Raw genomic sequence first — 23,312 nt, 5'->3', positions numbered from 1 at the left:
GGATAGGTAATAAGTGTTTTTTGGTAGACTAAAGCCTTTAAAACAGAGACTGTTGGGATATAAAAGGCAGAATTTCAACACCGCTTGTAATAGTCTCCCACAGCCGTGACGTAGCCCAATGTAGTACGGTGCGAAGTGGTTAGCATTGCTGCTTGCAGCTCGAATGTGATCATTAGCAACATAACATCTACAGAGGAGTTTTTAATGTTCTGCCTGTGTTTGTGGGTCTCCTCAAACATTCCAGACACACATAAAGGGTTAATTGGTGTCAAATGAAATTTGCGATTTTCAGATATTGGGTTGTGTGCCCCTTTGGAAACATGGGCTGATATGAATAAGGACAATCTCTGTACAGCACTGTGGAGTATGCTGGCTCTATAGAAGCAACAGGTAACAGTGTGCCAAGATGCAATAGTCATGATGTGACACGACAACGGGCAAACAGGTTTGGCAACAATGTCTAATATACAAAAGAAAGAAGCAGAAAAAAAAAATTGCCAAGTGTTTCAACTGAGCAAATAAGGAGAGGATAAGTGTCTGGTGGTAAGAGAAGCAGAAGAAATTAGTATCGCCATTAGTTCAATCCATGATTTTTACACGGCACCACATTTTAAGAGCTGTTTATGTACCGATGTCTGTAAACTGATGGGGAAATACTGCGCCTGATTCAATGTTGTCAAACACGTCAGTCAAGTTGTTACTACTTACAAAACTGTGAGAAGAGACCAGAGTTTCTTCTCTGCTAGAGATGACAGTCCCACTGAGGCTCCTTGCCAGCCGCCGGAAGTTCTCTGCACTGTACAGCTCATCGTCCTCAGACTCCCTGCTCTGGTCCCTGCCATGCATCACCTGCGGGTGCACACACAGGTTGGCTCATACAGCACCGGGCACCCCTTCCTAACCCAGCTAGTTCCCCTCATCTCTCAGAGTAGATCAGATATATACATACACACTGATAGGAGGACACCAGGGCCTACATTTGCTAAAAAGTAACTAATCTCCAACATCTGTTTTATTAATTAGTAAAAAGGTCAAAAAGGAAGAACGCGGGAACAAAAGGAAAATTTTGTCCCATCACATCCATGGAAAGTCCTGGTCTGTCTTTTTCTTTATATATTAGATATGAAACTTAGGTCAACAATCTTAAAAAAGTATTTGATCCCTTCCTGATTCGTTCTATTTTTGCACATTTGTCACACTTTAAAGAAGTTATCCAGGGTTAGAAATAGCGCCAGTACTGCAGCTCATCCTTATTCAAGTGAATGGGGATAACTGCAGTACCAGACACCATGGACAGACACGGCTGCATTTCTGGGACTTGAAGCCGCTCTCGTTCGCCGCATATACTGTACAATGCTTTGGAATACTTAGTGTTCCAACGCATTATTGCCTGACAATGTATCACTGACAGGCTATTTAGACATGCCTTTAAAATTAAGTCAATGCAACCCTTTATTAGAATTCTCCTAATTCAACGTTTATGGAAAATGAAGCAGCCTTAAAAAATGGCTAAAAAATAAAAACATCTAGTTCTGAATAGGAGCTAGTGAGACAAAACTAAAAAGGACGTTTTCAGTTTCTTCATTTTCCCCAGTAGATACATTGGGATAATCCAAGACTAAAACTTTCCAAAAGGCGGAAATAGCATATATTATATATATATATATATTTTTTTTTTTTTTTTTTTTTTTTTTTTACTATAGTATTGCATCACCAAGAATGTATATAAGCCTTCTTACTGAACGGTCTCTATTTCTACTGATTGCGCCTTAATGTGCTGCTTTAGAGCCCATCTGCTGTTATCCCATTGATTTACCTGGTCTTTGTGTAACGTGACTTTGTTGCCTTTAAGTCATTTAGTGTGACAAGCAAGCAATAACAGGGGCATCTGGAAGGCGGTAAACACTTTTTTTTCAGAGAACTGTATAAACTTTAATATATAAAGTAATCTTCTAGCTATCAGCTTGTATTATACGCAGTTACTTCGTAGCAAATGTGGTAGATCATGGAATGGAGGTTAGTATTTTATGCTAAGTACAAGAACAGATTTGTACAGTATAGAGAGGCAAATGTGTTCTCTGTACTCAATATACAAAGGAGTGCATGGAGAAGAAAAGCATCTGGAAGACAACCAGCAGTACATGTCATATCTATAGTTGACCTGATGTACTTACACCTGACTTACCAGACGTCTCATTGTCCACATCATACAATACTTATTGGAAGACGGTCTACGGTGTTGGTGCCCAAGTCCATGCACACACTGGGCAAGCCTGCTATTAATGTGGTCACTACAGTAACCCAGATTTTCATTGCATCAATTATGCTGACCAGTAGAATGATTGGTTGAACTAAACACAATAACCCGATGTTGTGCTTGCCTACAATATGGCTCTCATAAAGCCATTTTCCCCATAAACAAACAGTCTCAAAAAAGCTGAGCATGAACGTTTATTACAACAGGGAGAACGTAGTAAACCCTTGCCTGACCCCTCTAGCAGCACTTATCTCCATGGGGAGCCAGAAAAATATTGGGCATGCTCAAATCCATCATTATTTATTCCTTTTCAGTAGAAACCAGGGGACGGTTGAACTGTCCCCACACACATTAGATAGTGGCTCGTTATTGCTAACAATTATCTGATGTGTATGGTTGGCTTTAGCTTTGAATATGTTAAAAAAAATTAAATAAGGATATTTAAGGATAAGGAATTGGATAACTACACTCCAACACCCTGATATGCCTTATAGTAGCTGCTTGTATACGGGATCTGCACAAATTCACAGCAGCCCATCAATGGGCTAAGGAGCCAGAAGAAATGTAATAGAAGGCATCGCTCTCATTGGTTTCAATGGAAGTGAAGCAGACTTATTTCATTTCTGGAGCTAACCAGCGAGTTGAATGTCCAGCCCGCTGCACTGATCGGCTGACCGTCAGGGATCCCAAGCTGCGGACACCCACTGATCAACTATTCATGATCTATCCTGAAGATAGGTCATCACTAGTTAAAAGTCTTGGAATACCCCTTTAAACCCCTTGGATTTCATCTGCCCGATCCTTCTGATGCAGGAGACAATACCAGAGGTGTCTGCCAGCAGCATTCTCCTCTCACTACACGCAAAACACATGTACAGTTGAGTGTGCATGTGCATGGGGGGGAGGGGTGATTAATTGGTAGAGACAACCAACAGCTCTCACGTGTAGGGACAGCCTAACTTTAGACTACTATAAAAAGCATTCTATAAATCAAGCTGAAGGGCTCCGAAGAAACCAGAATTAATTGGATTGTGCAGTAAAGCTACATAGAATTATAAAGAAGGTAATTTTGAGTTTGAACATGTGACCTCTCTTATAACACCACTACTGAGCCCAACAATACTGGTGCAGTAAATCAGCACACGGAGGAGCAAATTTGCCATTTGTGCAATTTAATATATATATATATAAAAAAATTTTTAATGCAGCAAATGCCATGACCTGATCGCACTGTGCTAATAAGCCCAGTGAGGTGCCAGCCAAAAGCATGTAGGATCCCGCAGTGGAATCAGACTCTGTGCCCAGCCGGTATCCGTGCGTACCAGTCTTTTCTATACTGCAGATGGTCTGCACAGTGAGCCGTCAGACATGCACAGTACAGTTTTTTTGTTTTTAAACCCCTGCTTTTCAATAGCATTCTATGGAAGGCATTTGCTGCGGAATCCGGAGGTGGACGCCCGCTCTGGATTCTGCAATGCAAATATGCCCGTGAGCAGCCAGCCAAAAGCTCTAACAAGAATAAAATGTTCAGTGATGCTCAACACTTGGCAGCAGCGGATGTATCCAGCCACTGTAAGCCTAACATTAAAGAACTGGTTCCGGCCATCCAATAATCAAGCAATACCTTAGACACAGGTGAGTGTGTGGTTCCACAGAGACTGCGTTCTAGCTCAGCTGTTGGTGTTCTTGACAGACCTCTACCAGCAGCATGCTGCATTTTTCTTGTAGATGTATTGTCCCCAACTGTTGAGCAAAAAAGAAAATGAATACATTAATAAAAGCAAACTAGTCATGATCACACATACTTAGAGCACTAAATTGTGAATTCTGGTGTGTTTTCGAGGCCAAATATGCTTAAAATGTATTCTACTTCAATATCAAACTAATTTTCCTTTATAAGGCCACATATAACAATTTTGGTAAAATGCTCAGGAGGGTCAATTGACGCACACAAAACTCCTCACAATTGTTTTATGCCTTTCATAGATTAAAAAGACATTAATACTTACATGGTTTTCCGAATGTCTGTCTGGAGTTCTCAGATCTCCATTGCAGATTCCTGTTGCCTGGACAAGTCTGAAGGCTGGTGTTATATAAGGTATCCAACTCTGAAACACGCTCAGAATCCTGCTTCCACACCTGCCGCAGATCAATCGAGCTCTTTGACAAACCATACCTTACAGACTTCCTACTAGTTGAAAAACTTGGATGGGCATGGTGTTCCATATTAGCGTCATCCACTCGGGCATTATAATATCTGCTAACACTATCAACCCACTGGTTTGTGGGCACAGAGGCTGGCAAATGCACTGTGCTTCCAAATTTCACCTTTTTCTCAGCTTTGTAGTAATACTTGCCATGGTTAACACTGTCAGTCATGTCTCCCGGTAGCACTTCATTAAGAGACAGGGCACTATGGCCATTTAGATGGTTTATGCTGGATCCATTTATATTACATGAGCTATCCTCAGAATCTGGAGAGGTACTTGCTTGATCCGTATAGACAGATTTATTCTCTTGCATGAGCTGTGGACTAGATTCGGTTTCCAAAAGGTTCAATGAATCATGTATTTGCCCTCCTGGTGAAGACTTCTGTTCAGGGCTGTCTATTCCAGTAAAATTCACACCAAAACTGCTTCTCTTTGGTGAGCCCCCTTGTAGCCTCTGGAACTGTTCTGCGAGAGAACGCACCAACCCTTTAGTTTTAGGTGCCTCAACTTTGGTAGTCTCGAAGCTATTCAATTCGCATTGCTTATCTAGGAAGTTGTCCTGACCGTTTGCTTTTGTGGAGACGTTAGTTGGATGAACATTGAAACTATTTGTAACAGTTGGAGAGACTGGTGAGACCATGCCAGAGCCAACCTTCTCTTCACTGGTATGAACTTCTGTACTAACAGATTTGTTACAATGGCTAGGTTGGTGGTTCTTATCTGGAGACTGAGTTTGTCCTCGACGTGCCCAGGGAAATAACAAGGATGGTAAAGAACCAGATTTAATGCCATTGAGTTTCATCTTCCGCAGAGGACCATCTTTAGCTTCAGGTTCGTCAGTCGCCTTACCATTATTAGGGCTTCCATTGGCAGCTCGCTCACTTTTTGAGCTTTTGAGTTGTAGGTCTGGACTACAATCGTCCACTCTTAAAATTTTATCAACCGTGTTCTGTGTAGGAGTTGAGGCACTCTCTGGGGAATTAGGACCTGAAGGAGCACGGTAGTTAGAAAAGGTTTTGCTACATGGGCAATGTTCAGAAGCTGACAAGTTGGAAGACTCAGCAGACGATGGAAGCAACTCATGGCTAGAAGCAAACGGGTGTGGAAATGGAGTGGATGTGAAGTCCTCCTTTGTGGTGTTCTCTGCCATTACCTGATGGTTCACTGAAACTTTGTCCGAGATAGCCTGGTCACTGCAAGGAGGTGAGATATTATTTGCCATTTTATTTGAAAATAAATTAAAAAGGGAATCAAGACTAATTATGAAAAATATATATATTACAAACATCTACCAACTCTGCAAAAAATTCCAACTTTTGGAGCCTGAAAATTAGATTTGGTAGATCATTCAAGAATAAAATATGCGCACATTAAATTAACGCCACAGTTCGTATAGGTGCTAAAAAAGTTGGCAGGATGTAAGAAAAACGCCTGAAAAAATATATATTTTTCATATTTTAGACTGGTAAACCGTGCGTTTGACTGAAAGAGCCAAGTAGAACATGACAGAACATCACAGATGTGAAATTAGTTAAGCACTTACAAAATCAACAAATGCAGAGAACAGTAAAATGACTAAGCTGCAATGGAATTAATGCAGAAGAACAAATATGAACTTCTTCAATGTATTAGCTTGGAAGGATTGTGGTCTCTTTTAGCAATAATCACCCTCTATACATGAGCTTATTTCAGTACTTCTAAAGCTAATTAACACGGCTAACGAGATGGTTTAGTTCATGTACGGAGTTCTAGCTTGTGCTGCAAAGTATCACCTGTTTTTCTGTCCAACCAAAATGTTTCCATTCAAAGGATACTATATCTCCAGAACGAAATAAAGTACTCTGGATGAATAATGATCAGTGCGGCAGGAAGAAATTGAAACAGTCTTTATCGGTATATGCAAAAGGATTTTTAAGTGATATGTCTAACCTTCTCGACCAAATTTTTTTTCTTACTATCCCAGCACATCAAACATAGAAAAATTTGCACAGTTGCCTTTTTTTTCTATGATCTACAATTCCTATGTAAACTTATGTGCTTTCATGCCAAACCCTGTAAACTTTGATCCTGCAGCCATACTCTGTTCTGTCTGTCCTCTACTCATTGTTGACATACAAAAGTAGATTAGAAAGAAGCGGAGGACGAATGGAACAAAGAATGATTGCAAGATCACACTGCTTAAGGTTGGATAGGTCTGCACTTCAGATGTAGACTCAGAAGGGTAGGAATACTTTTCCCTTTGTAAAGTGGCCTCACCAGGTAGCCCCTTCCCCCACAGTCCACTGCCTTGATCTTCCCAATTTAAATCAGCAATTGCACATAAGGCTGAGTCCATACATAGCATATCCGCATTCAAGTGCGGTACAATTGAGGTGAATGAGGTTTCAAAAATCACCATCACATGAAATCGCGAGTAATCTGCAGAATTTTGCAGTGTATTTCCCCCCATTGTAAGGTCTCTGCAGAATTACAGACAAGTTGCACTGCAGATTATTTTTGTTGTGTGCTAACCCAGCCTATCTTAGTCATAAGAGGCTCATCTTTGGCGTATTGCCCCACTGCTTTTGAACTACACAGTTGACAGCAGGCAGTGAGACCCCCATCTTGATCAATATACAGTCAGCTTTTATTTTCTGTAGAGTACTCCTTTAAATGATTTCTAAGCCACGTTAAGAGCTCATGTTAACAATTCTCTAGTTCATTCCTAGTTAAGGAAGTTTCATGGCAGCTACCTTGTAGATTGGTTTATAGCTCCCCCCTGTGGAGAGGGGTAAGCTGGTGGCAGCAGTTGAGGAATTGTCGGCAGCAGCATGCGGTCCTGAAGAGTCCGTGCCTTTCGTAAACACATTTGCAACTTCTTATCTGCTAGGGTTCTGCAGTGTGTGCTAGATCTGGCATCATGCATGGCAAGTCTGAATTTAGCTAAAATGCAAAAGAAAACATAGCAGAAACAAATGCACGCACACAAACCAAAATAATAAAATAGGATGCCAAAAAGAGCATGACATGGAATCATGCAATACAGGGGGGAAACAAAACAGAATGCATCCTAAGAGTTATTAACAATGCACAAGTACTGTATGTAAGCAATGCACCCTGAGCATGTTAATTGAGCCAACAGAACTGATGTGGAAAGACTGGCAGCAGAAACAGGCTCATCTTTAACTACATACCTTCCAAAGCAATACTCTGCTCCATTTCCAAACATTCCTTACAATACGAATTACCTGAAGAGATATGTGTAGGATTAGTACTTATGGTTTGTTATCAATCTAGGATTGCACACCGTACAATCTGGACATGTAGTGGTAATGTGAGGAGCTGGAGCAGATCATTATCAGAGGGTGCAATCATGGAGAATTAGACAATTTTATTGGAATGCATAATGGAATCCGCTAACTTTGCTTATAGGGATTAGATTATGCATATTTAGTTTGGATTCTGTTGACTTTAATTAAGTGTGTTTATTAAGGTGGTCATACATATCAGACGAACATTGGTCGAACAGGCTGATGCATTGGGAAGGGGTGACCCGACTCTCCCAATGGCTAATGTATATTTCTAACAGTGGATGATTCCTCTATTGGCTATCTAACACATATGATAACCTTTATTGTGACTGCTTTAATGGCAAGTGTGATAACTGGAATATTTCGGGATTTTTATAAGGATAGTGACCTAAAAATATACACCTTAAAAAAAAAGACTGATTTAAGTATATTTCAATGAGAAAAGAACACATTTTTTGTGTCACAAATAGGATATACAGCATGTTGCATTTCTTGCGGAAAAGAAGGTTTAATAGAAAAAAATAAAATAAAAACATGATAAGATCCTGAAAAGGATCCTCAGGTGGTACTTCAGTTTTTTTTTCCATTTGTTACTGAATTATAAAATCACTTACTGGACTTTAACACAGTTCTGGGACATCTATTGTATGCGAGTCCTGATAGATTAAACACTATTTTCCAGAAGGAGGAAATACGTCTCATTGGACCACAGTACAGCAGCAACAATCTCCATTTATGAAGCTGGTCATACATACACAGAGAAAAATTTGTCCAAACCTGCCTACTGACTTCTGTGCATTGAGGCCTCTCGGGACTTCCAACAGCAGATGTCAAGGGAAAAATATCAGGCATGTTTGATTTCAACATGCCCAACTCCTTGTTCCTGTGGGAGTTAAGCTACCGAGTCTTTACAGCAGCGTATTCCCTACTCCCCAATGACATATACATGTATGTTCAAAAAGAACAGTGTTTCTATATGTTCTAGTAATCTAGAAGGATTGACAGAGGACATTGAGGTCATAGAGGAGTGCACACTTTGGATGAATTTGGCCAAGAGCCTTTATAATGCATACCCATCAACTGGGAAGATAGAATTAAAGGGACTGTTCTGCTGCATACTACACTCAGATGAAAGTCTTGTTCTACTTGTCAAGTGAAACATAATTGGAACCAAGAAGAGCACTGTTTCCACACTGCAAAGTCTCTTTTGTAGAAATGCGGGCAAAGCAACAAAAGGTGAAATAAAAGCAATGACGTATTTTTTTTTTATTTGAGTTAACAGCAAATTTGCAAGATTCTGTTGAAATAGAGAGACAAAAGTCACCTTCCACAGCCAATAGCTGAGCCACAAAATGTTAAGCATGCCATGTTAAACAATACAGAATTGAAAGCAGAGTTAAGCATTGGTTATGGGGTTACTTACAAATAGCTTCATTACACAGTGCCAAAGCTGTAGTGTAATCTCCTTTTTGCTCCATCCTCAGTGATTGCTCAAAGACAGAGTCTGCCTCCTGTATAGATCGCTCAAAGCTGTCATTCCTCCCTGTAATAGCCACACAATTCTACATTTTTTAATTGCTTCTTGTATATAAAAAACAAAAACAAAAAAAAATAACCTTACATCAAAAACTATATATTGGATCAGTTTCTTTACAGTTGCTATGGCAGCGTGGGGGCTTGGAAAAGCCACCCATACTGCCAAGTAAAACCAATGTTTTCAGAGGACCTTGTGCCAGTCACAATAGATTAAACCAGCTGCCAAGTAGCAGTGACACCCGTCATTGTGGTGTTAACATTTAGAAAACAAATGATTGCAGTGAATGTGGCTTAGAATGCCAAGAACATCCCCTGCCCGTATCTCAGAAGACCGGCTTCATCTAGGGCAAATAAACTTGAAGGGGGAACAAGGTTGTCATGTACCATATTTCAAGATGGAACAGTTTCCAAAAGCGGAATATTAAATGGGTGATGTGTGAGGTTTTCTATCATTGGTATTTTTTGTAGAAAGTGTTGTACACCGGCATATAACAAAATCAGACTTCTATCCTCATAATATTGGGTCTCTTGGCTAAGATCCACTACATATTTGCTGAGAATTAACATGTTCCGAATATATTTCACACAGTGGTGGAGAGTTAGTAAGCAAAATGTGTTAGCCTCCTGTTAGTAGGTTTCACTCATCCATTTACTTTAATTTTTTCTTTTTTTGCGGCGCTTGAGATTTTTTTTATAACTACTTTGATTGTATTGATAGAAAAAAAAGGGTGTTCGTTTGTGAAGTTGGTGTAGTGAAAGAAGAGACACTGATAATTCTCACAAACTGAGTCTTAAAATTTCGTTGTGCAATGCTGCCAAAAATACCAACACTGTGTCTTGTTTGAAAGCAGAGTCTTGGCTATCAAACAAGACCAAAACCACAGCTGTAGCCCCATTGTAGGCAAGAATACAGCAGGAGTAGGAGCTGCATGTACTAAGCTTACAGCTGTCACTTCAGGCCCTACAGTGTAGAGGGGGAGCTAGCGGGGATAAGCAGCGAGAGTAAGCGGTCAGTACCCAGTCTCCTCTGTAAAGATACTTTCACACAAGCAGATGGTCGCCTGAATAAAAGCTCAAAAGAGCAATAACAGGTGACTGTTGTCTCATGTAATCACAGGACTCGATTGGACAAGTCAGTGAGAAGTCGCTTGGTTTTTAGCTCACTTAGCGACTGTCGGCCCATTTAAATAGGCAGTCGTTCACCTATGAACAATTGTCTGTTTACTCTGAATGGAGGTGGGGAGGTTAAGCGCTCTGAGTGAACAAGACAAAATAAAAAAAATTCCACAACCACTCGGAAACAAATTCCTAAAAAGTGCAAAAGAAATATAGAAGTTTGAAAAAAAAAATACTGAAGTGTACCCTGGCTCTGTAGCTCATCTAAATCCAAGAACCGCCGAGGCCGTGGGTTGAACCCCATGGCTGCCTCAATCTCTTTTTCACGCTTCCAGCGTATCTCCTGCTCCCTCGCTCTTCTTGCAACTTCCTCTTGAAGTTCATCCAATTCACTCTTCAAGGGTCCTGGACTTTCTGCTGCTACAATTATAAGACAAAGGCTGAGCAACCACAGACCGGTCTACATCAATAAACACAGTTTTGTCATGTCAAACCTGGATTAATTGAAAATGAACCAGATAGGGCAAAAACTGAAATAGAGCGGCTTCACATAGGATAGACAGGAAGTCAGGCAGTGATGCAAGACTAGCTCACCAACATGAGAGGGATGGACCTTCACCCAGACACTGGAGGCCGAATCTGCCATATCTAACGCACTGCTGCTCTGAGACTTTGGGATGTTTCGCCAGGTAGGAGCTGGGGCCGTACCAGGACTTTTCCTTGAGTGATATTCCCTGAAAGAAAATCAGAATAACACCGTAAAATAAGACGATAGGAAGGTAATACTGTACTGCGCAAGCAGGTGTTGTCTACACATAGAGACATCATTTTGTGGCATACTAATGCGACGTGTCTGGGCGACCCCACGGGCATGCTCACAGGATTTTTTTTTGTGTGTGGCAGATCCAAGTCACTGTCTACCAATGTGGATCCGCCACAAAAATTTACGGCAGAAATATAAGACCGAGTGTTGGTGTTCTGCGCCATTGGAGGGGGGTGTGGAGGGATAACCCCATTGGGGGAGGGGGAAACCCAAGGCTAACTGAGAAACTATATTACATAGCGCACAGCTGCAGAGAGACACTGAAAATTAGGGGCACATACAAAAATATGGGCTTGGGGTGCACGGCCTGAGCATACATAAGGGGGAAAAAAAATGACAAAAAATGCTTTGCACAGTGACGAGTGTGTTAGCACTGGGAATCCCCTCATATAATCAGCTCATGCGGTGTATTTGTGCATTATAATTGCGGGTTTTATTTTGTACGTATGTGGTTGTTTAATGTTTTACCTTGAAACGTTCTACTATGTAACAGATCTGCTCAAGTAATAATCATAAAGACAGTATTTACCGAAAAGCACTGCAATTCTCTGATAAAGGCAAGTCCATGCTGATGGGACTATTGCTGTTCCGTTCACTACTTTCATAGCCAGACTCCATCCTCTGGATAAGACGGGGCTGCTGCTGATCCACCAGGTGAGGTGGGGTACCACGGCCGACACCCCAACTCCTATATTTCACGCACGGATGCTTCTCCTTTGTATCAGGAATGGCCGTTTCCCTCCGATCATTGACAGAAAGCTCCTTGGCTTTTATAAAAGAGATAAAAATTGGTTTCCTCGTGACATTTTACATTACTTTAATCATAGTTAACTCTATAAATCCTCTGGAGACGCGCTTTATGGTTATGAAGAGTCGTAAGTCTCTTGACTAACATGCATCTATAGGTCCATCTATAAAGCCAACTTGCAGCTTTACATGTGCGCTGGATAAATGGACGTAACATTACAAGGATGGGATGTCAGATCTCACAACCATTGATATGAAGGCAAGGGAAACCATGCCACAACAGTATAGCCATCAGGCAGCCTACTTGGTCTTTACCTAATCCAGGGCCATGATCTCTATGGAGATCCCAGCAAGCCCATCTCAGTAGTACTACTATTAAATAAGTGGAGTTTAACCCAACTGACATGACGCTGCAAGATGCAGTATTTATAGCCACTAATGCTGACACACATTTAAGCTAAATTGGACAAAAAAAACAAAAAACATGACAAGGCCTTCGGATACACACGGTAAAACCTAATCTTTATAGGAATACTAGAAGAGAGTCGGTCACCAATATGACAGAGCTAGGTAGGAGCCAATGTCAGATGTTTAATAGCACCACCATTTATAATTTTTCTCATCAGCACTGTGAAAAAATCCTTTATTCCCTTAGGCCTCATGTCCACGGGGGAAAATCAGGCCCGCTACGGACTCTCCATGGAGAATCCGTAGCGGGTCCCTCCTGCCCCGCGGACATGAGGGCTGAAAATAAGAATAAACTTACCTCTCGCCCGCTCCGAATCCTTCCTTCGCCACGGCGTCATCTTCTCTCTTCGGCCCGGTGGATGCGCAGGATGACATCGGTGACGTGCCCCGCGCATGCGCCGGCCCGAAGAAAAAAGATCCGTCCGCGACGGAGAGAAGATGGAGCCGCGGCGAAGGGAAGAACCGGAGCGGGTGAGTAAATTCCGATTTTTGTCTCCCGCGGATCCGGACGTCTTCCATAGGCTTCAATAGAAGCCTGCGGGAGCCGTCCCCGCGGGAGACCCGCACGAAAATGGAGCATGGTCCAGATTTTTTCATGCTCCATTTTAAAAAAAAAAAATCACTTTTATTGACCATCCGCGGGTATTTATCTACCCGCGGGTGGTCAATGCATCCCTATGGGGTGCGGATCCGCGGGCAGGAGAAGAGTTAAAATCCGCTGCGGATTTTAATTCTTCTTTTGCCCGTGGACATGAGGCCTTAAGGACAAGGGGGGGGTTCTAGTCCTAAAAGGACCAGACACCTTTTGGGGGGATTTTACAGCCCTAGCTTTTTTTCTTCAGCTACCAAAATTATTTTTGTTTATTTTTTCCCCCTGCAACATACAGGGCTATTTTAATTATATCTGTTTTTTCTCACTTTAATTTTTCCAGGGGTAAAAAGATTTAAAAAAATAAATAAATATTTACATTTATAGTTCATTTTTAAAATTTGTATATTTACACTTAACAGGATCGTGTTTCTTATTTTGCAGATGGTTTATTATATAATTTGAGTAGTTTTATGATTGCAGGGCCAACACTGCGATGGTTTTGGTTGGTGTCAGGTCATTTTCTCTATGTATTTTTATTTTATTTTTTTTAATTTTATTCTGCAATTTTTAAAAACTTTTGTACTTTTTTTTTCTTCAAATATCCATTTCCCATGACGTCATATGACCTCTGGGGTCATTCACATTGTCTTTTTTTTTAATGAATTTCACACTGTAGCTAGGGCATCTATAGGAGCCCCAGTTAAGGTCCTTTTATGTGCAATAATTATCGCTCAAAAATAGTCCAAATGGCCGAAAATGAGCGATACTTGTTACATGTAAACACAAGCATCGTGCGCTTTTCATTTGAAGGATGGATTTTGGTTCACTTAAAATCCATTGTTCAGCCACTGAAAGACTGAGCAAATGTATTCCATTCGAATGTATTTCGCTCATCTTTCAATAGACTGCAGGATGTTCTCCTCGCGGCATGTTTACACTAGCCGCAAGGAGAACAATAGAATGTCCTGGCTGCTGTTTACACATCTGGATGTGTGTTTAAACACAAGCTGGACTCTGCAAACTCCTCCTAGAGGTCTTTTTACATACAAATGATGATAAAGTGTTAATGGCCATTACCACTTTATGCAAATACATCACTAAATCTTTCAATCTTTCATTCGTTTGAAAGATTATCGTTGTGTGTAAAAGGGCCTTTACAGGGGAAAACATCCCCCTGTAGTGACAGTCACGAACAGAGCTGATCTGGATCTGAAAGGACCCTGCAGCTTTGACGTGCCAGGGAGCACGAAATCGGATGCAACTCACACAAGGAGATTGTCCATGTTAATACGGCCTACTGCTGATGGAGGAACAATGACAAGCAGTTATCTAAGTATAAGACGACGTAAAGCTAAGAGGACAATTGAGTGCAACTGGAGCAAAAAGACATCCCCTTACCAGAGTCTTCTGAGAAGGGGCTGAGTGGACTGTATCCTGTGTTTTTCCGCTTTTCAGTTCTGAAGATACTATCAACATTTAATGGCTCACGTGTTGGGCGCCAGGTAGGCCGATACCTGCCGGATAACCCACACTTCATCTCGTTGCTGTTATTTTCCATGTCCCAGTCCCGGGGTCTTACTGCCAAGCTTGAGGGTGGCTTGATCTCTGCCTGATCCACTGCGCTTCCAACATGATGTATGCTTGGCGTGGTTTGTGAGGCTTGTGATGGTCTACTGTGAATCATATTGCTAACAGTGGTTTTAAAGTCTCTCAACCTACTGGAACTGCTAGACAGCTTCAGACCCGCTCTTGGAGCTTGCTTCTCCTTTAATGTTTCACCTAATATACCGGACAAGCAATTGAAGAAAAAAGCCACAGATTAAAAAACAATTTGGCAAAACTAAGGAAAAAACTGATATCAAGCAGGACCACTGGTAAAAGTGTAGGTCAGACCTTCACTGTGATAACCTGAAGATTGGGACTCATCTCCTTTTCTCCGAGGTCGACTGGAACTTCGTTTTCGGTCAGTTAAGGGTCCCTTCCTTGAAAAAGGTCTCTGACTACACTCACTATCTGTCAGGTGTCCTGTATACAAGAAATTACACCATAAAACCCTATGAAATGAGGAAACTAAAACCTCAATATAATAATTCTTATCATGGAAACCACAAAATACCTAATGCGATATCACATGTTGGCTTTCTTCAGAGTAAATGAGGCATAAACTCTCACAAAACTGGGACTCAGGACAATATTATTATTAGCGGATCACTGAATAAGTTGGCGCACAATACAATAATGTTAGTAATAATCTTTTGGTTATGGCTCTATTGGTTACAAAAGGAGAAAGAATATGTACATTCATGCTAAATAAATTAAACCAATCAAGACACCTTTAACCCCTTTAAAGGGGTTTTCCAAGTTTTTTTTTGACTAGCCCAATTTAACCCTCATCCTGGCTCCAGGACATCTCCAAATAACACACCATACCCCAAATGTGCTGCTTCTCTGGGTTTCCACAGCATCAGTGGTGTCCCATAAACATGTCACTGTAGTCCCACCCATGTCTATGGGATGCCACTGTTGATTTGCCTAGTTTCGTGGTAGTCTTTGATCTGCAGTGACCGCACATACACAATCCTCTCTTCCAGCATCAGGACCGCGCATGCGTCATTGCCCGTCTCTCAGCTGCCAAAGGCTTTAGCTGACAGCGCTGGCACCGGTCGTCTCAGGTCTTGTCAGCTTCAAAGGAATTCTCCGCACTGGCAGTTCTACTAATCAATTCAATTGGTTATTGCATACCAGCAATACACAGGATGCACTGTAGTTGAAAAAGGCTTGTGTATTGATAATATGCAATAAAAAATTTAAGTCAGCAGTAAAACTGCCAGTGCCGAAAAAGCCTTTGAAAATTGTATTTGCCTGTCTGCAAGCCTGACAAGAAGAAGTCAGAAGAGCCTTCCACATTTCCCCTGAACCTTGATCTGTATCAGAACTGAAAGAAATATATAAAAAATCAGGACACTCATCATGGTGGAGATGGGATGTGTGTCTGTATTGTAGTTTAGACTTGAAGGTAGTTAGAGATGTGCGGCTGCGATCATCTGGCGGTTCTATTGTGTGAATGGAGCTCAGCGCAGGAGGTTATAAGCAGCAGACCTGGGAGCAGTGCCTGGGGAAGGGGCTGCACACAGCCTGCACAATGAACAGACAAGCCCCTCAGATCCACAGCATAAACAGTAACAAAGGGCCCTCCTAGGATCACAAGAGCCAGGATTGTTTTCTCCACTTCAATGGGCTGATCAGGTGTGCCCATGTTATTTTTTTTCCTGATCAGCTCAGAAAATCCCTTTAACTTACACGTATGTTGGATGCGCTAACGTCATGAGATCGCAGGTTCATACTTTATGGCAGACTGGGGACTTGAAAAGGCTACCCCAAAGACTGCTTTGTTTTTCTGCCTGTTAGGTCTATGGCAGGGCTAATAGACTGCCCGCAGAAATACAATCTACTGTAATACTGAACTACCGCTGTATATTGTATAGGAGATCAAACAAAAATCACAACCTCAAGTTCCCTATGGGAATTAAACAAAACAAAAATAGCACCAATAGAAACTACACGTCATCCTGCAAGAGACAAGCCTTCAAATAACACTAATCGATGAAAAAGTTAATATAAAAAAAGTTTTTAAAAGTTGTGCCGGAAAAAAAAAAAAGTAAAATATATATATTTTTACACACACACACAAATGTACATTTATTGATTTATCTATTTTGTTTTCAGCACTTTATATAGAACTACTGAAAAATGCAACTCATTTTTGAAAAAAAAAAACAAAAAAAAACGACAAGCCTTCATCCAGCTCTGCTGACAGAAAATAAAATAAAAAATTACACACACATTTTATAATTTTAATATATATATATATATATATATATATATATATTTATTTATTAATTAATTAAAAACATATACTTCTGCTTCTCATACACAGAACTGCTGTAGTTCTGTAGGACCTCGTAGTTAACATATGCAGGGAAGGCCTGAGCAGAAGGGTTGGCCCGACAGCACAAAGCAGTATTATGCAATCAGGCTCCCTAGTAAATGAATAGCTTTATACACTTCTAGATCCATTTGATTGACTTTAAGGGAAAGTGTTATTATAGACATCTTATTTTAACTATACCTGGTGGGCTTGAATGAAGAACGAACAGATTTTGAAACTAGATGTCCCAAGTAGCAGTTACCTGTATCTCTACTGCTCTGTGAGGCTGCATCGTTCTCCAGGTTGTAGATGACCGTGCCTTGGGAGTCCGAGGAGAAGTGGCTCACCACAGACTCATGATGTGAATGCTTGTAGTGATAGCTGTCCGTGGAGGAATCTGTCCTGGTGTCACTGGAGATGGACGGCTCCCGGCCTAAAAGGTACAATTTCACAAGTGTGACCAACCCGGCTTAAAGATAAGAAAGTAGTATAAAACAAAGACACAGTAATTTATCAATTCAAACCTCCTGCATATACTTTATTTAATCCTTATACAATAGTTAGTGCGCTATGTTTAGGACATACACACACAAAAAAAAAAAAAAAAAAAAAAGAATAGCCAAATTCTAGATTACAAAGTGTGAAATAATTACCAGAGTCTTCACTATCATAGCATGTTCTGCTATACTGCCGAATATCCATCTGAGACAAGACATCTGGAACAGATACCGGAGTACCTCTGGGATCAGCATACAAGAGTAGTAATGGCTGATAGTGCCCCTTTATGCATTTTGTTACTACATCTTTCCATTTTGGGCCAATCTAGAATAAAAGAAAAATATACATAACCTTCGAGAGATGGATACACATGTTTCTTCTTGTCATTGTCACATGATTGTACTTTTCTGAAAAGTTGCACTATGGCAAAAACAGACAAAGTCACCGACTTTCATACTTAGAGGTGGAAGACAGAACAGCATATTTCATTTTACAATGCACTTGTGTTAGCAGAGGAAAAGTTATGTAAGCCAGTGCAATAATGGGGGTGTTGTGAAGAATACCCACTGAAAGACCTTTGGTGAAAACATTCCTCAGCAGAAATGGTCACAAAGCAAAGTAAGAACATTTTAAAGTCTGTGAATCATTTTCCATCTAAACATATAATTACAGGATGCTTCTACACATAGGGGAAGCGGAATGTATAATTTGCTGAAAAATTGTTCAATAGAGTTAAGACTTTAAAGCGCCTTATCCTTCGCAGTCAATTATCAGAGTAAGAACACCACCCGTATCCAAAAACTCAAACACGAAAGGCATTTGAAGCACAAATCCTTACATGATCGGTTTCTGGTCAATCATGGTGATCCTTGCACCAACTGCAGCCACACTGCATCCAATGTTATATGCATATTATGCAACATGCTATTTAAGCATGGATCATGGATATAGCAATTCCCAAAATAACTGGCAACTCTGAACTCAGAAGTGCAAAACCAATATGACTTGCATGAACATAAAATAGTGTATACTGCCAAACACAAATACGGTTTGCTGTGAATCATGTTACGACAGATGCGTGTACAGATCCAAGAACTTGTTTAAAAAAGGCCCAAAGTGGACATGATGGAATCGATATTTCAGATTTGAAATCTGCAGCAGTTTAATTAGACTCCTGAAGAATCAGAACTTTAAAGACCTGCTTAGGGCGATTTTACATCGGTGTCGGAACCATGTAGCTACAAGCAGTGCTTTTTTTCTGCCCCAGCTGGGTTGAATGCGGGCAGACCCCATTATAGTCAATGGGTCCTCCCAGTGCTTATGGTTCAGTCCAGAGACAGAGCCCTTCGGCTGTGGGGATTCCACTTCTCTGCTCCACGAATGGAGCAGGAAAGCAGAATCTAAAGTACAAGTGTGAAACCACCCTTATTTTTAGGCAAATTATTTGGATTACCTCTTTTACATGAGCATCATCAAAATACATCCACTTGCGTATTTTGGTTTGAAAGAAGAAGGTGGAGTAATGCTTGCCATAGTAACATATCATCCCAACCAAATAGAGCTCGGAGTGCTTCGCTCGGTCGTCTGTAACCCTATAAAATAACTGAGAAGAAAATGTCCTTTAAGCAGATTAATCTAAACGCCCGGGTTAATACAAAAGCCCAAGGTGGACTACAATAGAATATTATTCATTTATAATGGCATTAGAAACATAAATCATGACAGCAATTTCCATAACTACATAAAATGTCACTTCCTAACGCCATGAACATTTGGTTATGGCAAAGAGCAAATTACTAAAGCAAGGCTGTATGCAACAAGGACATTAAATGGAACAGCGATTGTGATTAGTGACTTGGATGATGCATATACTACCATTATTGGACACCACTTAATATTAGTCTATTATTGGACACTACTTGAACGCTAAAAAGGCCAAAATATGAGGCATATAGCGACAGGATACTTACATCTCCGAGCTTCAGGCAAGTTCCAAGACTGTGAATAACATCCTCAGCCAGATCCGAGTGATCGGAGTCCCAAACCAGTCCTATCGTTATTATCTGTGGGGCGTTCATAAGCACTCGACGGATGCGAATTTTCTCACCACAATTGCTCTGCAAATGCAATGGAGTTTATATTGCACTACAATAGGGTACAGAGCCTAAAAGTTACAGTATACAATACAAACAGAGAAAGAAAAAGGGCATTTGCAATTGCATAAGGTTTGAAAAATTAGAAGGAAAAAAAAACAAAAAAACACCACTTAATATTGAGTACTCACAGGACAGTTCCTCAAGTCTCCCATAGTACTAGCCTTTTGCAGCAATTCTCCAAACATATCAGGGGTTGGTTTTTCTCTCCTTTCCAACATACATATTGCCTGGTTGCTACGGTGTAAGCAGAACAGTAGAGGGATTAGAGCATGGACCGATATTCTACTACTAAAGCGCACTGTCAATTCTCTAAAGTAGTACGACATAACGTAAGGCCTGCAGCTACTTGTTCAGGGCTTCTATCACAAATTACTGCAGGTTATTCAGAATAATGTTTAAAACTACTCAAAAGATTCTTACATATATCTAGTCATCAGCTACCGGTGAAAATTATGCGGGTTCCAATCAATCAGTTCACACCAGATAAAAATATACCACAGTCTTGGAATCTATAACAGACCGATGCAAAAAAGTATGCATAGACCTAAACCACAAAGTTAGCTGTTCAGCACCATATTTACTTAAAGGGGTTTTCCCCATTAACCCCTTCATGACATGGCCTATTTTGGGCTTAAGGACGCAACAATTTTTGGCGGATTTTCTTCTCCGTTTATCAAAAGTCATAACTTTTTTATTTTTCCGTCGACGCAGCCATATAACGGCTTGTTTTTTGCGTGGCAAACTGTAGTTTTTATCGGTGCCACTTTTGGGGTACATAGACTATATTGTAAAATTTTTTAATTTTTTTTTTTATGATAGCAGGGAGAGAAAACGCATCAATTCTGCCATAGATTTTTTTATTTCTTTTTTACAGCGTTAATCATGCAGCATAAATGAGACATTCCATTTTTTCTGCGGGTCGGTACGGTTACAATGATACCAAAATTCTTACCTTTTTTTTAGGTTTTCCCACTTTTCTGCAATAAAACCCCTTTTTTTTGGAAATCTTTTTTCTATTCTAAATTGCTGCATTCAAAGTCCTGTAACTTTTTTATTTTTTGATGTACGGAGCTCTATGAGGGCTTATTTTTTGCGAGACGAGCTGTAGTTTTTACTGGTACCATTTTGGGGTACATATGGCTTTTTTGATCGCTTTTATTGCGTTTTTAGTGAGGCAAAATGCTAAAAATTAGCATTTTGCCTCCGTTTTTTAGCGTTTTTTCCCGTGCACAGTCAAAAGCATGTGCAACTTATTGTACGCGTCGTTACGAACGCGACAATACCAAATATGTGGGGTTTTATTTTTTTTTTACCTTTTTTTAGGCTAATCTGAGAAAAAGCATAAAAAAAATGGGTTTTTTACTCTTTTTTTACATTTTTTTTCATTCATTTTTTTAACCTTAGTTTTTTTTACACTATTTGAGTCCCTCTGAGGGACTTTAACCACTGCCCTGATAATCGCTGTCATAAGGCATGGCAGAGCTACTGCTCTGCCATGCCTTATCGCTTATACAGCGATCCCAGGCACTGGTAACACAGGACGCCAGTGTCTGGCGTCCTGTTACCATGGCGACAGGCCGGGCTCTCACGATGTTATCGCAATGAACGGCCGCAGACACAGAGGGAGTGCGCTCCCTCTGTGAACTCTTTCCCTGCCACGATCTACTTAGATCGCGGCAGGGAAGGGGTTAACAGCGGGCGGTGCATCTCCGATGCCCCCCAGCTGTTGCAGCGGGACGCCGGCTGTGACTGACAGCCGGCTCTCGCTGCGGGATAGCGCGGGATCATATGTGATCCCGCGCTATCTCCAGGACGTAAGTTTACGTCCAGTTGCGGGAAGCACCAGGCTGCCAGGACGTAAACTTACGCCCTGCAGCGGGAAGGGGTTAATATAGATTCCCTTAATAAAACTCTTATGTACAACGTAACAACTTTCTAATGCACACCTTTAACAAAAAAAAAGGCAGCAAGGGGTCAGAAGCGGGAAGTAGCAAGTGTATCAAATGTTTGTGCTGCTTTACAGGTCAAAGTATGCACACCAGCTTCCTCTTTTCGTAGTCGAAGCAGCGCAATTATTTTCGATGGAGCCCACAGAAGTGTATGGATGCACATTGCTCAGACGGGAGACAGAGGAAGCAAATGCGCATACTCTATCTTTGAAACAGGACGAAGCGGTTCTACGCCCGCTACTCCCTGCTTCTGACCCTGGAGAGAAGGTAATTGCACAGAGCTCAGGAATGTTGCATAATTTGTTAAAGCTGTACAATAGAAAGTTAAGTTTCTACACGGGAGTTTTATTATGAGAATTTAGGTAAATGGGGTATTCGTGTATCTTGACGCCACCAGGAAGCTAGGGGTTTGACAGGAAGAACACCCCTCTCACACCCCTAACTGCTGATAGGGCCAAGGCTGGCAGGTCCTAGCTGCACACAGTGGTTACATTACTGCGTTGTCTGCAGGCTTACGCTCAGGGTAACGTGTTATTAGCCTTACATTATTACCTGTAAATGCTGCCATGTTACCGCTGTAACATGGCAGCATTAACATGTAATAATGTAAGTCTAATAACACGTTAGCCTGACCCTAAGGTCCCCCGCTCACATTTGCCGGCCTCAGCACTTGTGCTCCGCTGCGTGGATCATCAGCTCGGTGTCGGACGCTCGCAGCTGCGGCGCTCATGGTTACTGCACTGCCATCGTGACTGTGAGGTCCCTGGACGCCCCTTCCCCGCTGAGATGTCGCTTCTTCTCCAGCGCCGCGACAGTGAGATGTGTGCCAGCCGCTTCCCCACTGACAGCTGCCGGGCTGAGTGGTTATGCTACGCCACTGGGAAAAGCCGCATCAGGTGTGTGTGTGGGGAAGGGGAAGCCGGCGGCGTGTGCTCCTGCACCGGGCGGCCGCCCGATAACACTGTCTCCCCCCAGCCATATCGCCTCCTTGCTGCTGGCGGTATGTGTAACTAACTTTGGTTGTGGGTGGGGGTGCCTGTTGTGCAGTGCTGCCGGCTGTAGTGCCCTTCCAGGACCTATGTGGCAGGCTGCTGTGCAGCCAATCAGGTACAGGGGGTATAAACCCCCTGTCAATCTTGAGTCCATCAGGACTTTTTGGTGGAGTCAAGATACACTAATACCGGTTAATGGTAATCTCCTTAAAAAATTAACAACAGGAAAATAAGTCCTCAATAAATTTAAAATGACAGGATCAATAGCGATCATTTGAGCAACATTACAAATGGTAATGATAGTTCCTTATCTGCCATCATGTTAACACCGTAGGTCATAGTGCAATGTCTGCATTTGGGGCTCCCCTCTGAGTCAGAGCAGACATGGTCTGGCTAACTGGGCCCACCAACCGCTATGAAAGGCTACTCTTTTGCTTCCCAAGCAACAGCCGATCACCTGAGATCCGATACACCAGGACAAGCTTTCTCATTCACTGAAAAAGCTTTTGGCTTTTTCAGTGAATGTGTTTGTTTTTTTTTTCTTTTTCCTCACCTCTGTGATTTTATGTAATTTATCGTGAGTTAGCGTAGGTACTGGCGGAAGCGGTGTGACCTCGACGCGGTCCGTCAGCCTATGCGTTTTGGCCAAAATGCAGTACTAACACCCGCATTTTATCAGTATGCATTAGTACTTTTGTATGTAGTTTGCTAGTTGGTGGGGGAGCCCAAGATGTCAGCCAGTGTGGCCCA

General features: G+C 41.5%; 1 protein-coding gene across 6 annotated transcripts in view; it reads right to left on the bottom strand.

Annotated features, from left to right (window-relative positions):
* Positions 1-23,312, bottom strand: part of USP54 (ubiquitin specific peptidase 54) — a 91,112-nt gene that overhangs the window by 6,336 nt on the left and 61,464 nt on the right. The window contains exons 7-22 of one of the 6 annotated variants that reach the window (XM_066600502.1): positions 19,750-19,855; positions 19,436-19,582; positions 18,919-19,068; positions 17,621-17,789; positions 17,230-17,400; positions 14,933-15,064; positions 14,438-14,818; positions 11,762-11,999; positions 11,004-11,143; positions 10,656-10,829; positions 9,181-9,300; positions 7,641-7,694; positions 7,200-7,389; positions 4,267-5,660; positions 3,882-4,000; positions 709-849 (exon numbers count right to left, since the gene is read on the bottom strand). In XM_066600502.1, the coding sequence (XP_066456599.1) occupies positions 709-849; positions 3,882-4,000; positions 4,267-5,660; positions 7,200-7,389; positions 7,641-7,694; positions 9,181-9,300; positions 10,656-10,829; positions 11,004-11,143; positions 11,762-11,999; positions 14,438-14,818; positions 14,933-15,064; positions 17,230-17,400; positions 17,621-17,789; positions 18,919-19,068; positions 19,436-19,582; positions 19,750-19,855 (3,826 nt within the window). Of the gene's footprint in view, positions 1-708; positions 850-3,881; positions 4,001-4,266; positions 5,661-7,199; positions 7,390-7,640; positions 7,695-9,180; positions 9,301-10,655; positions 10,830-11,003; positions 11,144-11,761; positions 12,000-14,437; positions 14,819-14,932; positions 15,065-17,229; positions 17,401-17,620; positions 17,790-18,918; positions 19,069-19,435; positions 19,583-19,749; positions 19,856-23,312 lie in introns of those variants that run through there. The other 5 variants (XM_066600503.1, XM_066600505.1, XM_066600504.1 and 2 more) reach the window with 5 other exon arrangements.

This window comes from Eleutherodactylus coqui, chromosome 4, assembly GCF_035609145.1.
Source record: "Eleutherodactylus coqui strain aEleCoq1 chromosome 4, aEleCoq1.hap1, whole genome shotgun sequence".
Classification (NCBI taxonomy): domain Eukaryota; kingdom Metazoa; phylum Chordata; class Amphibia; order Anura; family Eleutherodactylidae; genus Eleutherodactylus; species Eleutherodactylus coqui.
Note: the sequence above shows the minus strand (reverse complement) of the source record. Positions and strands in the feature narration are given on the sequence as shown.